This window comes from Akebia trifoliata, chromosome 14, assembly GCF_017979445.1.
Source record: "Akebia trifoliata isolate Shusen 1 chromosome 14, ASM1797944v1, whole genome shotgun sequence".
In the NCBI taxonomy this organism is placed as follows: domain Eukaryota; kingdom Viridiplantae; phylum Streptophyta; class Magnoliopsida; order Ranunculales; family Lardizabalaceae; genus Akebia; species Akebia trifoliata.
In genome coordinates this window covers 33391105-33406314 of record NC_141388.1, presented here as the reverse complement: position 1 = coordinate 33406314, position 15210 = coordinate 33391105, and the positions used below count along the sequence as shown (strand labels likewise).

Genomic DNA, 15210 nt, shown 5'->3' with positions numbered 1-15210 from the left:
TACATTCATATCCCATCCACATCAACATTCACATCCCATCCCATCCACATCAACATTCACATCCCATCCCATCCCATCCACATCAACATTCACATCTCATCCCATCCATTCACACCAATCCACTATCATCCCCTCCATTCACACCAATTTGCATGCAATTTATAGTATCAACGAATAATAAAATTTAAAAAAAAAAAATTACTTATATAAGTCAAAATTATAAGTTAACTTTTAATCTCACATGTTGGAAGAATTCCTAATATTATGTTCACATACATCAATGTAACGAAGTCTAAAAAAAAAAATCACACTTTCAATCTGAAATGGATCAAGTTCCTTGAAATGGACATCCTGAACCTTCTTTGTGACCAGCTATCTTTCCGATAATCATGATGGTGCAAGAGAAATCAAGGGGTTCCTGCCTAGCTACCTCAAGCTGCTCTGCCATGGCACTTGCTTTGTCAAAGCTAAAGGCACCAACATGACCCGTGTTTCTCCCTCGTAACTGCTCAACTAGTCCAAGCCTGTAAAGGACCGGAGCTACAACAACATTATTGGTAACAACAACATTCAGCTGCGCAGCACGCTCGACAATCTCCTTCCTCTTTTGGGTAGAAACATTGTGTGCAATTTCCGCACAGTAAGTCCTGGTCAGGTATCACTAATCATTAGCATGTGATGTATATGGGTTTGCTTATGGTATCCTCTCTTTCCCCCCCCCCCCCAAAGAATTAAAAAGGTGTGGAACCATGTACCTGTTGTGCATCATCAACAGTTCAAGCTCCTTGACATTGTGCACAAGAAATTTCTTGAAACCATTAGGAAGATGATGGCGCGTCTTCTTGTCTGAGCCATAACCAATGCTGGGGATGAGGGTGACCCCTTTGAACTTCCTCCTTACACGAGAATCAATACCCTTTGGCCTACGCCAGTTTTCCTGTCATAATTACATGCATTCAACAACCATTTTGATCAGTTATCATAAAAATTCGATTACATGCATGCAACTTCAGCCTATCAAGTCAGAAAATAAGATTTAATATGCAATTTCAAAATGATGAATACATACGGAAGAGAAAAGATTACCTCCACAGAGGAGTCAAGCATAGCAGCTTCCTTCTCCAATTTTGAAACCTTTTCCCCTATATCAGGTAATGTCTGAATAATGCAAAAAAAAAAAAAGCTGACCATTATCATGGCACACCTGTAATTAAGTAAAGGAACCGCTGATATCAATGAAAAAAGAGTTCAAAAGAAACCTTCTCATATTGAAACTGGTGAAATGAGTTCTTAATAACATGCTCAGCAGTAAATTGGCCCTCAGCACGGCTCAATAAATTCAAAATCATGTAGTAGCTCAGTCTGAAAGTACTGACTAAAGGAGCAGGTTTACCCAAAACCATCTCCTTGAGAGTATTCATCTCCATCTGAAAAGAAAATTCCAATAGAAATAATAAAGCACTTATTTGAACCAAACAGTTCCACTATCTTAAATTTTATTTTTTTTAAATTGTTGTGTTCCACTGTTCCAATAATTCATCTCCATCCAACAAAACTACCACTATGTCGCTGCTGTTGTTTATAAAAATAACAAATAGTGTTAGGATTTGTATATAAAAATAAATTCAATGAATCTAATCTTAATATAAGTAAATCCCTTATAAGTAAATCTCTTTTTTATAATGGTTGATCCAAACAAAGTCGAGTTAATTGATTTTGGACCGTGAAGTTGGTTGGTTGAATATGCTAATGGCCAAAATTTTGATGGTCGTGTGGTTGTTAAGGGTACAACTTTGATCGTTTATGAACAAGTCCCTGAATTCAGGGGCGGATTTAGAGTGGGGGTAATGGGAATACAGAAGTTTTCAGATAGGGAATACATACCTGATTAAGATTGGTGAAGGGAGCAATAAAGGTTGATGGATCTCAAACTTAGTGTCAGGCACATAACCCGCTGCTTCAATCTTTGTAATCAAACTCTTCAATATCTCATTAACCTCACGGTATTGGGGATGATCCTTATCCCCAGCCTTGAATGTATGGACGACCCGATCTATCTCAATTGAACTTAAACCAGGGGTCTTCTTCAATCCCTTTGATCTCAATGATACTCTGGCCATCTTTACACCTTCCCAATCTCCAATAGTAGCATACATGTTTGAAAGTAAGACGTAGAACCCAGCATCATTTGGGTCCAACTCAAAAAGCTTATTAGAAATTTCTAACCCCAACTCGATATTCCTATGAACTCTACAAGCACCAAGCAAGGACCCATAAACCGCTGCATCAGGTTTCAAAGGCATCTTATTTATTAGTGAAAAAGCATCATTTAACCGGCCAGCGCGGCCAAGAAGATCAATAATGCAAGTATAGTGTCGTAAATTAGGCACAATATGCCAATCTTTAACCATAAGATCAAAAATTTGAAGACCTTGATCGACCATCCCAGCATGACTACATGCCCACAAAACACATACCAAAGTTGACTCATCCGGTTCTATGCCCGAAACTTTCATTCGTAAAAAGAGATCAATTGCATCATCACCACGCCCATTCATCCCATTACCTGCAATCATAGCATTCCAACATACAACATCATTTTCCTTCATTCCTTCAAAGAATCTTTTTGCGCTCTCCAAACTCCCACAGTTTGCATACATATCTATAAGAGCGGACCCCACAAAATTATCGTCACTAAAACCTATTTTTACGGTCAATGCATGAACAAGTTTGCCTTGTTGTAGAGCTCCCGACCGACTGCAGCACGAAAGCATGCCAATCAAAGCAACGGAATCAAGTGACACATCAATCTCCGACATCATCTCATTTAAGATTTTCCATGGCCTTTTTCCCAAACCCAATTTCTGAAAAGCCCGATAACATCAATGTCCATGTGACCACATCCTTCACCGGAATCTCCTCGTTGAATATTCGATAAGCATCTTCAATGCAACCAAATTTCAGATACATGTCCATCAGAGCGGTCTGAACAAGCATATCGTTTTCAAACCCATTTTTTATAGTATAATTACGAAAACCTCTCCCTATTTGTGGACATCCTGTACTTGAACATGCTGATATCAAACTCATAATCGTAATGAAATCTGCTGTGAACTCATTTACTTAAAAAGCCTAAGGGCTTCTTCACCAAACCCATTATCAGAATAACCCAAAATAACAGCATGGCAATTATGCTATGGCAATTATGCTACAAAGAGCTCCATCAACTGCTGGGAAACATCTGCATTTCACAATGACCATACATGCTTAGATATAGAATTGTTGTTCCAAATGACAAAAAAGAAGTAACAAATCATACTTCTACTGTCCAGAATCTAATTTTTCAACTTCAAGTTGATCCTTGGATACAAATCATTAGAATGATACAATTCTACATCTAGCCCGGAACCAAACACATAAGGTCTCATTTAAACAGAATATCCTTTTAAAAAAAATGAAAATGAAAAAACTTCATCAAATAGCTTACACTAAAATAAAAAAACATCCCTAAAGATTGTTCCTTCACTTCAAAGGCTTTTTAACAGTTTAATGAAGCAAGAGTGATACCATTGAAGACTAGAGCTTCCACAACTGCTCCAATGGGTAAAATAAACATGCTTCCACAACTGCTCCAATGGGTAAAATAAACATGACAAGAGAACAGTACAAAGTGATATAGAAAGCCATTAAAACACCTGTTCATCAATCATTATAATACAAATGCCACATTCATCTTTGCCACGACGCCCAGCTCTTCCACTCATCTATAAAAACATTAAAATAAAGATATAAACGAACAATGAGAGAAAATGAAAACCAAATCCATCAATCATACTAGAAAAAATGCTTCAAAAAATCTTCACTTACCTGGATATATTCCCTGGATCCAATACAATGATGACTATCACCATCAAATTTCTTACAAGATGTGAAAACAACAGTTTTTGCAGGCATGTGTAAACCCATGGCAAACTGTCACATATGAGAACCAGAGAAAAGATGTTGTCAAACCATTTTGAAGTGATGGTGGACATTGACACATTGATGAAGCTTGCAACAACCTGGTTTTACTTGTCTGACCACTGAGCAGCTGTGGGAACTACCGCGTCCACCACCATCTGGAAAGCTGGAATCTTATTGAGCTTGAACCAAACCTTCACTGCTTTCTCCGACAAGTACTGTTCAGATTTCTTGACAGAATTGTGTGCTGCCACAGGCACACCTCTAGTTCGAGCTTCAGATACAAGAGGTTTGGTCAGCTGTGATGCCTTATGCACCATGCGACATGCCGTGCTTGCAACCTGCTTTGCCAAAGGGGGAGCATGCTCATCTAACTTCTTTGTAGCTTCATCCACCTGCAATGGCCAAAACAGTTGGTGAGTTTACTATTAATTTAAAGTCGCTTCCAATTATCTAGTTTCAAATCCATAATTAATCAAGAATGTGTGTGTGCATGAATTGGCATGCAAACCATAACATTCAAGTCAGGCTTCTTGTAAAAAAGAAAACAGTTAATTGAATGTGTATCTGGTTGGTGCCATTTCTAAGATCATCATTAGACACATATCATCATTACCGTATGAAGTTATCAAACAAAAAGTAAAAAACCTTCTTACCCTAAGCGTTGTCTTGACTTAACCCTCAAAATACACGACAATGGCTCCTAGGCCATCTAATCACCTCACCACAAAGAATATCAAGTAAAGTCCCTTGGGGTCCATCTCTATCCATTAGCTCAGCCGAAGAGTCAATGATCTCATCGATACAAATTGAATAATACTCCATATCTGGCTTCTCAGGATCTACTAGTGCTCCTTTGGCGTAGATCACATTCCTTCTAAAGTTCATCAATAAGCATACCCTACCATTATTCAATGATGGTAATGATTCTGATACTGGTTCTTTACCTCCTCGCCTATTAGGAATTGTGGAATCTGATGTCGCCTATAAAATAGAATTATTGTTTATGATTAGATATGTAAGCTGAAATCCATCATTTATATGAATTAAATATTAATGAAAAATTAAATGAAGAATCTCTAAAGTTAAAGTGTTTTTACATCTTACCTGAGTAGAAGGACCTCCAACTTCAAATGTAGATGATTTTTTCTTCTTGTGCTTGTTCTTGTTCTTCTTTTTCTTCTTCTTATCTTTCATTAGTGTATGAACTAGTTGAGTTAAGTTAACCATGTCTCTTTCAAACTTATCCGTATAATTTCGACTTTGAGTTGTATAACGTAATGAAGTCTTTGAAACTCCGCCCCCCATACCTCTTATTCTGCCTTTTCCATCTTTCCCAAACACCTATGCATAACTATGATTAATATAATGTATGTAAATAAAAAATTAAAATTAAATAATATAAGTCATACATACAATGGAAATAGGATCATGATCAATATCCTTATGGGTAAAACTAGGATCTTCTTTAATAAGATTGTTTAATTGACCCTACAAAACAATGAAAACATTACGATGATAAGTAATATTTTCAAAAATAAAAATAAAAAATTTGACTAAAAAAATGACATCACGTACGAGAGATTTGGCCAACTCAGGAGTGGGAGCACTACCATCACTCCTCGTATGACTATCGATGAAAAGCTCTGTTCTTGTGGGCTGCCGACCATCCGTCTTATATTTTTTCTGTTTATATCAAAAATGTGCCACATCAAAAATGCATACAATCTTAAAAGCAATACAAATTAATGAACATTTGAAACAGAGTATGTAAATTAATAATTAGATTAATACTTACCATTTCTTCTGCCTTTTTTGCTATACCCTTTCTACCGGTTGTGTGTGGAGTTTTATTTTGCTTACGAAGCTTTTTCATTTTATCACATTTTTCTTGATCAGTTGATGTCGATTTTAAATCAACAAACTTCTCCCAATCATCCTGTTTGATCCATCTACTTTTGGGCTTATTCAATTTTCGTTCTGCATCAGTATTACCAACTCTGCAGTATTCCTTCCCCAATCGATATTTCCAATCTCTCCATGCATGACCAGCTTTCTGTAGGCAGAACTTCTTGTAGTCCTCAGAAATGTCGTAACGGGACTGTCAAAATATGAACAAATAAATCAATTCTAATATAATGAAAATATTCATCATTATTACAACTAATCAATAGAATTTTTAAACTACCTGGAGAAGACGCCAAATAAGTTCAAGCAACTCCGTCGGTACCTTCCTCCAAGAAGAATAGAAAGGTGGCACGTGTGCCATCGCATAGCGGCCTATATTAGTCGATAAGTCTGTCGAATTATCCCCAATGCATTGCCCTATAGCATTGAATTCCACATGAAGACGTGAATCAGATGATGAATGTGGATCTGATGTCGACGAACTCTGATGACTATCTCGTATAGGAATCGAGGGTGTCGAGCTATCAGAATCCGATGTCGACGAGCTATCAGAATTCTCCATCGACGAGCTATAAATCAAATAATATAGATATTTGAAAGCAATAAGATTAAAAATGAAAGCAATAAATCAAATAGTGAGTTAAATAACAACCAAAACAGAAATATTACACAATATCAACAATGAATTTGTATTTGAAAGAAATAAAAGTAGATCATTACTATTATAACACACTATTTTTCATAAATATATACATAACGTACCAATATAGTTAGTTTTTATCATCATTTTCAATGATATCTTCTTTAAGAACAGATGATAAAGCATCCACGTTACTTGCAGCAAATGTTAAAGGATCTTCAAAAGCGTCTACATCTTTATTCAATCTCTTTGGAGCTTCTAAAACCACGTGCCAAGCTTCAGTAGGCCGACTTTGATCTTTACAATAAAAAACTTGAGTTGCTTGTGAGGCAAGAATAAATGGTTCATCATCCACTTTTGTATTTCTCATCAATCTCTCTAGATTAACATATCGTAAATTTGTGTCTCGATCAACCATATACCCATTTGAATCTTCTATACGCACCCAATCACAATAAAATACCGTCTCTTTGAAATCTAAGTAGTCCAACTCAAGTATTTTCTTTACAATACCATAATAGGTAACTTCTTCATCTACATAATTCGTATCTCTAGCATTTGCCCGGAAACTCGTTACAGCTTTCATTGACACCCCAGAGTTTTGTGTTGATAAATTCATTTCATATTCCGCTGTATAGAAAACATACCCATTTACTGCATATGCGTTATATGAAATTGCAGAAGCATTCGGGCCGATAGCAAGCCTTTTTGTGATTGAGGGGCTGAAATCGTCATGTAGTTGTTCTCTTACCCAATGAGTGTATGACATTTCTTTCTCTGCTTGTGAATTGGTCTTTTGACTATTAGCCCTTGACGCAAGCCTTTGAAGGTATTTATTATATTTCCTATAGAAGATAGTATAAATTAATGAGGTTTAAATTCATATAATATAGAAATAATTTTGAGTTGTTGCTACATACTTTTCCCATTGAGAATTCTCAGCAGACTGACGAAGTACCCATTTGCGAACTTGCTCGTACTCCACATTGTTCAGAACATAACGTTTCCCATTCTTATCAATAGGGTAGGCAGGTTCACAGTCATCATTCATAATCATATGTTGGCCTCGTTGATGACTTCCTATTCTACGTAAATCATCAGGCATGTAATGCATAGCATACATCATTGCTTCTTCCATAAGATAACATTCTGTAATAGAACCTTCTGGGAATGTTTGGTTCACCACGTATCGTTTATAACTCTTCATCATCCTAATAATATTTTACGAATTAGACAACGATAAGACAAATAAAAATATTCATTGCTTATTGATCATCACATACCGTTCAAAAGGATACATCCATCGATATCTAACCGGTCCACACATCAGCGCTTCCTCCACCAAGTGCACAAGGAGATGTATCATAGAAACAAAAAAAGAAGGTGGAAAATATTTTTCGAATACACACACTGTTTCTACAATACGTCCTTTAAAACTTTGTAGCTCCAAACGATTGATTTTTTTCGAGCATAAGACATTGAAAAATATCGAGAGTTGTCGAATAGCGGCACGCAACGGCTTTTGATTCTTCATCTTGAATGCGTGCATTAGCAACACCGGTAATAAATGTTGCATAAGTATGTGATAATCATGTGATTTCAAAATTTTCAATTGAAGTTCTTGTAAACTCACATTTTGTTTCCAATTTGAACTGTATCCGACAGGAACTTTCAAATCCCATAAGGTTTTACAAATTAATTCTTTTTCCTCATTAGATAGTTCGTAAAGAGCTTTCGGTAAAACCTCATTGCCATTAATGTTCACCGGCCACAAATTCCTTTTTATCTTCATTTCTTTCAAGTCTAATCGAGCTTTACGGCCATCCTTGGTCTTATCCTTCGTCTTCATAATTGTTGCGAAGAGATTTTCAGTCACATTTTTCTCAATGTGCATCACATCAAGATTGTGACGAAGTGGCAAATCCCTCCAATAAGGCAAGTCAAAAAATATTGATCTCTTCGACCATGGAGTCTCATCATTCGTAGATTTTTTCCTTTTCTTACCTGATAATTTTCCAAACTCTGTATGAATTGTTTCCAACTTGACTAATAAATCAACTCCACTTAACCGACGATTCTGCTTCTCTTTTTCTTCATACCCATTAAATTGAGATTTTTGACTTCTAAAAGGATGGTTGAGATCAGTTAAAAATTTCCTGTGCCCCATATAAGCAAATTTTCCACCATGTTTTAACCACATTGAATCTGTTCCTTCACTACAAACAGGACATGCAAATTTTCCCGCTGTTTTACAACCCGATAAATGACCGTACGCTGGAAAATCATGTATAGCCCATAACAAAATTGCTCTCATTGTAAACATATGTTTAGTGCTGGCATCATATGTTTCAATTCCTGTAGACCACAACTCATTCAGCTCTGCAATAAGTGGTTGCAAGTACACGTCAATATCATGTCCTGGACCATTTCTCCCAAGAATCAAAAGTGTCAACATCGTAAACTCCTTTCGCATGCATAAAGATGGTGGCAGATTATATGGAACAACCATAACAGGCCAACAACTGTATGAGTTGTTTTTCATCCCAAATGGATTAAATCCATCTGTTGCAAGTCCCAACCGAACATTGCGTGGCTCAATAGCAAAATCTTCCCATTTACTATCCACTCCTCTCCAACAAGATGAATCTACTGGATGGCACATAAACTCTTTTCGTTGTTGACCACCTTTAAAATGCCATTTCATATTCTCCGCAATCCATGGCACACTATACATTCGTTTCAACCTTTGCGTTAGTGGAAAATACCTCAATATTTTCACCGGTAAAAGTTTTTTCCTCGATTTCTTTTCATTAACCGGTTTCCATCTACTCTCGCCACATTTTGGACAACTATCTCTATCTTCATTCTCTCTCCAATACAATATACAATCATTAGGACACGCATGAATAATCTCGCACTTCATCCGTAAAGTCTTGATCATTTTCTTCGCGGAGTAGGTGTTTTCTGGTAAGGAGTTATCATGTGGCAATATCCTTTTAATCATTTGCAATAATTCATCAAAACTCTTCTGAGACCATTGATGTCTAGTCTTCATACTCAGCAACTCAACTATAACTGACAATTTTGTATCCTCTTTTCGACATGAGTGATATAAGGGTTGCATCGCTTCCTCTATCATTTGGCGATATTGAGTATCATCTGTTGAATCATCATGAACTTGGTCATCGTTTCTATCAGAACACTCATCCATACAAGTAACTTCATCTTCTTCGTTGGAAAAATGTCCAAGCGCATCATTCAACATGTCTGTCATTCTTGGGATCATATCTTCATCACACTGACGAACAGACGTACTATCTCCGACTGTTGCATGAATCCCATCCCTCCAATGTTCTCCATGGAATGTCCATCTCTTGTAAGAAGTATCTATACCGTCACAGACTAAATGTTCTGCGATTGTTTCTATATTTTTCCTCCTCGATAAGGTATTACGACATTTTACACAAGGACAAAAATAATGATCATCATTACCCAAATTCTGTCTATTCGATTTCAAGAACTCAATAAATGACACTACACCATCAATGTATTCCGCTGATAGCCTAGGTTTCGACATCCACTCTTTGCTTGGAACTTCAGACCTCTCCATCAAGCATACAACTGATAAGTAAAAGGAAAAAAAAACAACATATTTTTAGAAAGATGTCTAAGCTAATTATAAAATATATTGTTGGTACTGTCATTAATCATAGTCTTTCACATCATTTGATGTGATCATGACCATCAAATCAGTAGACTTCTATGGACTAATGATGTTGGACTTCTAATGCCGTTAAAAATTAAGGATAACCATTGGTTTCAATTCTCAAATGGGTACTTAAATTCTTAATCTAATTTGAGATTTAAACCAATAATAAAGCTATGGAAACCATAAAAGATATCTAATTGAGAATAAGAATAGAAGCAAAGACTACAAATAAATAATAAATAGCAAATAACAAATAAAAAAGAAAAAAAGAAAATGAGAATGGTCATGAATCTTGTAAGTTACAGAAGTGAATATGTTGCTTTGATTAAGGTTTTTGTGAAACTAAATATGTTTGGTTCGAACCAAATACCTTCAGACACCCTACTTGTAGAATCGATAGTTTTTTATTCTCAATTGGTTCAAATTTTTTAGATATGACTCTAATCATTCCGAAATAATACAATACATTCCAACACAAACCAAAACTTTAAACCATATAACAACCAATAAATGACCTTACTAGACCAATTAAGAGTAAGAAGGATTCAACTTGATTCGATTTGTAGCAAAATTGAAATTGAACTGACCTAAGTCAATCCTAATAAGCAAGTACTAGAATTGAACCAAATTGCTCATAGAACCAAAACAAACCACATATATTTAAGGTCGATTTGGTTCATTTCAGTTCTATGGGTTGCCAATAAACTATAAATCTTCTTAGAAATAACATATATATTAATAAAAAATAAATAAATAACAAACATGTAATATCTTATATTAGAAATCATTAATCTTGTACTAATTCATAAGTTATAAGCATAATAAAAAAAATAATATAGGGAGAGACGGACAAGTGTTCGTTTAAAATAATTTATAATAAATTAATATATATTTATTTGTTTTATAAGTGTTCGTTTCTCGGTTTGAGTCGGTTCGGTTCTATACAATTCTTGAACCGCACTTTGTTCCAAATCGAATCAAACTAAATCAGTCCAAAAGCATCAATTTGGTTCGGTTTTCAGTTTGAACCGGACCACATTGCACTAAAGCGAAATGTAGGCAACCCTTTCAAGACCACAAAGAAGTCCTAAAATGGAATTCAGACTTGCAGAGAGAACAGATCCCCAAAATAAGATTATGGTCCAAACAATACAGCTTTGATTTGAGAACCCAACAGCCATTAAAACCCATCCAACACTATCTACTCAAATCTCTATTAACAGTTATCAAAGAACAATCACTCATTCATTTTTCAGACTTCAATGGCTCGTGAGTTTGTAGAACAAAACCCAAACACCAAAACCACCATTTCTTTTATGAGGAGATTAATGGGTAAGAGAACATGGGTTTGTTTATTTGTCTTGGTTTATGCTCTACTCATCTCCTTCTCATGTAATCTCCTTCTCTCAATTCAAGCTTGGTTCAACTCCAACAATTCTTCTTCTTCTGTTTTGCCAGCAATTTATGTTATGTTTTGTGTTCTGTTTTGCCCAGCAACTCTAATGTTTAATGCCCAGTCCGCTTGTGAGTTGGACCAACAGTTTGATCTAGTTGCTCAAATGTCCACAGAGGTATGTATCTAGCTCGATGTTCATCTAGTTCAATTAGATGGCCCAGGTAACCAAATGAGATCAGAAGAGATGATTCTAGCGTCAACAGACATAATTGAAGTTGGTGGTAACTCCAACAAGTCCATAGGGTCGAAATACATGGGTTTATTCTTAGAGGGCTTTGAACAATTCTTCTTCTTCTGTTTTGCCAGCAAGTTTGGTTTATGTTCTGTTTTGTGTAGCTTTTCTTTTATTTTTCTCATAATGTATTCTTCCAAGTGACTTCTAAGAATGAAGTGTATATATTTTAGGGAATTATTGAATGCTCTATGGCCACTGCTTGTATGAAAATATGGGTAAAGTAATTTAGATTTGTAAGTTTCATGAAATGCTAGAGAAGCAATGTTGGTATCCTTTTTTACAATAACATGTATGTTTAAATAGGTCTGATTACATTAATTCAGGCTAAAGACCTAGTCATTCTTTATTTGGTCTGCCCGACTTATTGGAGGGTCTAGGTTTAGGCTATGATTTTGAGGTCCAATAAGGCTTAGCCTGGCTCATTGGTAGCCCTTGATATGGGTGTTGGTATCATGGTTTCAAAAATTCATTCAAGATGTATATATATCAAATATATACCAAGTTACCATTAATTATGTGATTTGACTTACATAACCAATACTACTTTACAGTTTATTCAGAATCTCCAACTAACTACCACTAAACAAGTCAGATCAATATTATTATTTATTAGTCATATTGTATTTCGACAATTGAAAATTTTTCCACTTTGAAAATTTCTGATCAATTAACGTGACACTTTCTTTACTAGCTTGATAAGATTTTAAGGGTCGTTTTGCTCAAATAAATCATCACATTAGCAAACCAACACAACAGCCCTATACATCTCAGAGAAAATCTCGGATCCAAAATAAAAACAAAATTCAAAAAACAATCTCCGTTGGACATGGCTAACAAGAAGACAGTGAGATGGACCATTGGCAGAGAGCTCCAAACATAGACTCTTAACGAACTAAATTCATAGAAAAATGCATCCAATTAGGTTTCTCCAATCTTAGATCCAAATTTATCAGAAAAGCTCCAAAAAAAAAAACTATAAATCACCATCAAAACATAATAATTAGAGAATATTAAAGTGAAAAATAGAAGCTGTAAAGAAACTAGAATAAAAATATAAGAAATAAAAAGAAGTGAAGATGGCAGACTGGAAAATTAGGGTTTTTACATAAAAATCGCTAATAACTCTACGATTATAAGTTCATTTTAGCACAAACAAGCTCGGTAAATTAGATTAAAGCATCTAAAGCAGAATTTTAACAAGATTAAACTGAAATCAGAGAGAAAATTATAAGATGTACCTCTTAAAAAGCAAAAACGAGGCAGGAAGAAAATTTGATTTGTAAAAACACTAATGAACTCTGGATTTGAAGCAGATAAGAAATCTATCGACGAAGTGATCGATCGATCGGTTTGATCAATCGGTGTTCTCCAATGCCTCTCGAATGTCTGGTTTGATCGGTGATCAGTATTCTCGAATGCCTCTCGAAATTCTGCTCGAATGCCGCTCGAATGCCTCTCCAAAGTTTGCTCGAATGCCTCCCGAATGCTTCTCGAAAGTCTGCTCGAATGCCTCTCCAAAGACTGGTTTGGTAAGAAATTCAGAGTCGAAGAGGGAGCTTGAGAAGAGTAGATCGAAGAGGGAGCTTGAGAAGAGTAGATCGAAGAGGGAGATTGAGAAGAAATTTCGACAGGGTTTTAGCGCAGAGACGGTTTTCTTTGAGAAGGAAGATCGAAGCAGCTGTTGGATGAAATAAAAATAAAATATAAAATATAAAAAAACCGGTGGGTCGTTGGGCCAGGGCTGTCGAATAAGTGTGTTGGGCTTAAATGCGGGCTTTTGGGCCGGCAAATATAAACGTGGGTTTTAGGCCGTCGAATTTAACGTTAAAAAAGTGCAGAATTTGGGCTTTTTTGACGTAGTGAACGCATCCTTGAGGGGGCATTTGTAGGCATCAAAATTTAAACAGGTCCCTAAATCCTTCTAAGTTAACAAAAAGCCCACCAAATCAAAATTTGGCCCACAAATGTAAATTGAGGGACAAGGCCTCATATAGTTTGGGTTTGGATTTTCGCAGATAAAACCCATGAGCCAACAAATTCAAGTGATCCACATTAAATATTGGGCCTTACACCTAAATAAATAAGTTTGGCCCGATAATGATCCATTAAATCCTTAAATGGGATTTGGACAAATTTAGCCTCTTAAACAAATCAATTAAACTTCTTTAAGTTGGGGTATAATTGTAAAGCTAAATTACCTTTAAGTCTATAAATACAAGAGCCTCTCTCATTGAGGGGGGATCGGGATCACTTTCTCTCAGAAGACAGAAGCTCTCCCTTTAAAGAAGAAGAAGCTCTCAAGCCCTCCTCTAGAGACAAAGCAAGGTTCTTCAGAGATTCGGACTCCGACTAAAGAGAAGATTAAGCATAAAGCCCTTCTCCGGAAGTCAAGAAAACCTTCTCAACCGATAAAGCGCGAAGTCCGGAGAGAAGAAAATCTACAGAAGCCTCTACAGAAGATCAAGCACAAAGCAAAACCACCGTTCAAGCAACCTTCTCAGCCGATAAAGCGCAAAGCACGGAGAGAAGAAAAGCTACATACGTCATCACTATTTTGTACTTGACTGTTAATCAGAGGAAACACTGAGATCTGTATCCACTTTTCATCAAAAATCAATAAAATCAATTTGCGATCATATTTCACGAATCTCGAGGTAGATCCGTAGAAATTTATTGTCGACAGTGGTAATAACACATCCTTTATTTATTCTCATCTTTATCACTCTCTCTCTCTCTCTCTCTCTCTCTCTTTCTCTCTCTCTCTCTTTCCATTATATGTGGCGGACCCATCTAACACATATTTTTATTTATTTTTCTTAGATCATCACTCTATCTTTCTTTCCATTATATGTGGCGGACCCATCTAGCACAATTTTTTTAAAAAGAAAAATGGTACAAATCATTTGGTGGAATATTGTTTAAAGAAGAAGGGTATTTAGGTCATTTTAGGTGGAGTCGTTTTCGGTGTTTGCTTGGCGCAAAAGCACATTTGCGGAGCACCTCTAAGGCAGCTTCAATTTCGGACTTAAATATGAAGCCCTATCAACTCCAAAGCCCAAATGAACAGGGCCTAAGTCTTCTAGAGAAAAATGGCCTACCATCCCTCTTAATGACTTAGATTTTGACATTTATAGGTATTTGTTCAGTGATCGACTTAAATAAAAAAAAAAAAAAGTAAAAAAACAAAACAAAACTTAATGGGCTCCAACTAATATGAGTCTAGAGGTCAAATTATTCATATTCTAATTTTGTTTGCTTTAAGATTGTTGAAACTCATATATCTGGGTGTGAGGCCCATGATC

General features: G+C 35.9%; 5 protein-coding genes across 5 annotated transcripts; all 5 read right to left on the bottom strand.

Annotated features, from left to right (window-relative positions):
• Positions 1–229: 229 nt before the first annotated feature.
• LOC147386863 (uncharacterized) lies at positions 230–4001 on the bottom strand. The gene is made up of 6 exons (XM_086423366.1): positions 3868–4001; positions 3696–3764; positions 1260–1427; positions 1087–1158; positions 756–937; positions 230–647 (listed from the first exon to the last, which is right to left on the bottom strand). The coding sequence occupies exons 1-6, from the start codon at positions 3964–3966 to the stop codon at positions 329–331; spliced, it is 909 nt and encodes a 302-aa protein (XP_086279492.1). The 5' UTR covers positions 3967–4001; the 3' UTR covers positions 230–328.
• Positions 4002–4067: 66 nt separating this feature from the next.
• LOC147386862 (REF/SRPP-like protein At1g67360) lies at positions 4068–4573 on the bottom strand. The gene is made up of 2 exons (XM_086424634.1): positions 4562–4573; positions 4068–4355 (listed from the first exon to the last, which is right to left on the bottom strand). The coding sequence occupies exons 1-2, from the start codon at positions 4571–4573 to the stop codon at positions 4068–4070; spliced, it is 300 nt and encodes a 99-aa protein (XP_086280760.1).
• LOC147386861 (uncharacterized) lies at positions 4194–6771 on the bottom strand. The gene is made up of 8 exons (XM_086424163.1): positions 6631–6771; positions 6149–6437; positions 5759–6061; positions 5539–5646; positions 5377–5451; positions 5068–5304; positions 4617–4944; positions 4194–4355 (listed from the first exon to the last, which is right to left on the bottom strand). The coding sequence occupies exons 2-7, from the start codon at positions 6428–6430 to the stop codon at positions 4642–4644; spliced, it is 1308 nt and encodes a 435-aa protein (XP_086280289.1). The 5' UTR covers positions 6431–6437; positions 6631–6771; the 3' UTR covers positions 4194–4355; positions 4617–4641.
• On the bottom strand, positions 6639–7718 carry LOC147386860 (uncharacterized). Its single transcript, XM_086424164.1, has 2 exons — positions 7429–7718; positions 6639–7353 (listed from the first exon to the last, which is right to left on the bottom strand). The coding sequence occupies exons 1-2, from the start codon at positions 7716–7718 to the stop codon at positions 6639–6641; spliced, it is 1005 nt and encodes a 334-aa protein (XP_086280290.1).
• A 48-nt stretch (positions 7719–7766) lies between these two features.
• LOC147386859 (uncharacterized) lies at positions 7767–10118 on the bottom strand. The gene is made up of 2 exons (XM_086424633.1): positions 8142–10118; positions 7767–7844 (listed from the first exon to the last, which is right to left on the bottom strand). The coding sequence occupies exons 1-2, from the start codon at positions 10116–10118 to the stop codon at positions 7767–7769; spliced, it is 2055 nt and encodes a 684-aa protein (XP_086280759.1).
• Between the last annotated feature and the right edge of the window lie 5092 nt (positions 10119–15210).

Excerpts from the sequence above, each read along its gene's own strand:
- LOC147386863 (XM_086423366.1), bottom strand. The coding sequence starts at position 3,966 with ATGGGTTTACACATGCCTGCAAAAACTGTTGTTTTCACATCTTGTAAG. Across the intron at positions 1,159-1,259 it reads ACCAGTTTCAATATGAGAAG|ACATTACCTGATATAGGGGA; the intron begins GTTTCTTTTGAA and ends TGCATTATTCAG. Across the intron at positions 938-1,086 it reads TGCTTGACTCCTCTGTGGAG|GAAAACTGGCGTAGGCCAAA; the intron begins GTAATCTTTTCT and ends TAATTATGACAG.
- LOC147386861 (XM_086424163.1), bottom strand. The coding sequence starts at position 6,430 with ATGGAGAATTCTGATAGCTCGTCGACATCGGATTCTGATAGCTCGACA. Across the intron at positions 5,647-5,758 it reads CAAAAAAGGCAGAAGAAATG|AAAAAATATAAGACGGATGG; the intron begins GTAAGTATTAAT and ends TGATATAAACAG. Across the intron at positions 4,945-5,067 it reads TTGGAGGTCCTTCTACTCAG|GCGACATCAGATTCCACAAT; the intron begins GTAAGATGTAAA and ends TCTATTTTATAG.
- LOC147386860 (XM_086424164.1), bottom strand. The coding sequence starts at position 7,718 with ATGATGAAGAGTTATAAACGATACGTGGTGAACCAAACATTCCCAGAA. Across the intron at positions 7,354-7,428 it reads GAGAATTCTCAATGGGAAAA|GAAATATAATAAATACCTTC; the intron begins GTATGTAGCAAC and ends TATCTTCTATAG.
- LOC147386859 (XM_086424633.1), bottom strand. The coding sequence starts at position 10,118 with ATGGAGAGGTCTGAAGTTCCAAGCAAAGAGTGGATGTCGAAACCTAGG. Across the intron at positions 7,845-8,141 it reads GTTCAAATTGGAAACAAAAT|GAAGCGCTGATGTGTGGACC; the intron begins GTGAGTTTACAA and ends CACTTGGTGGAG.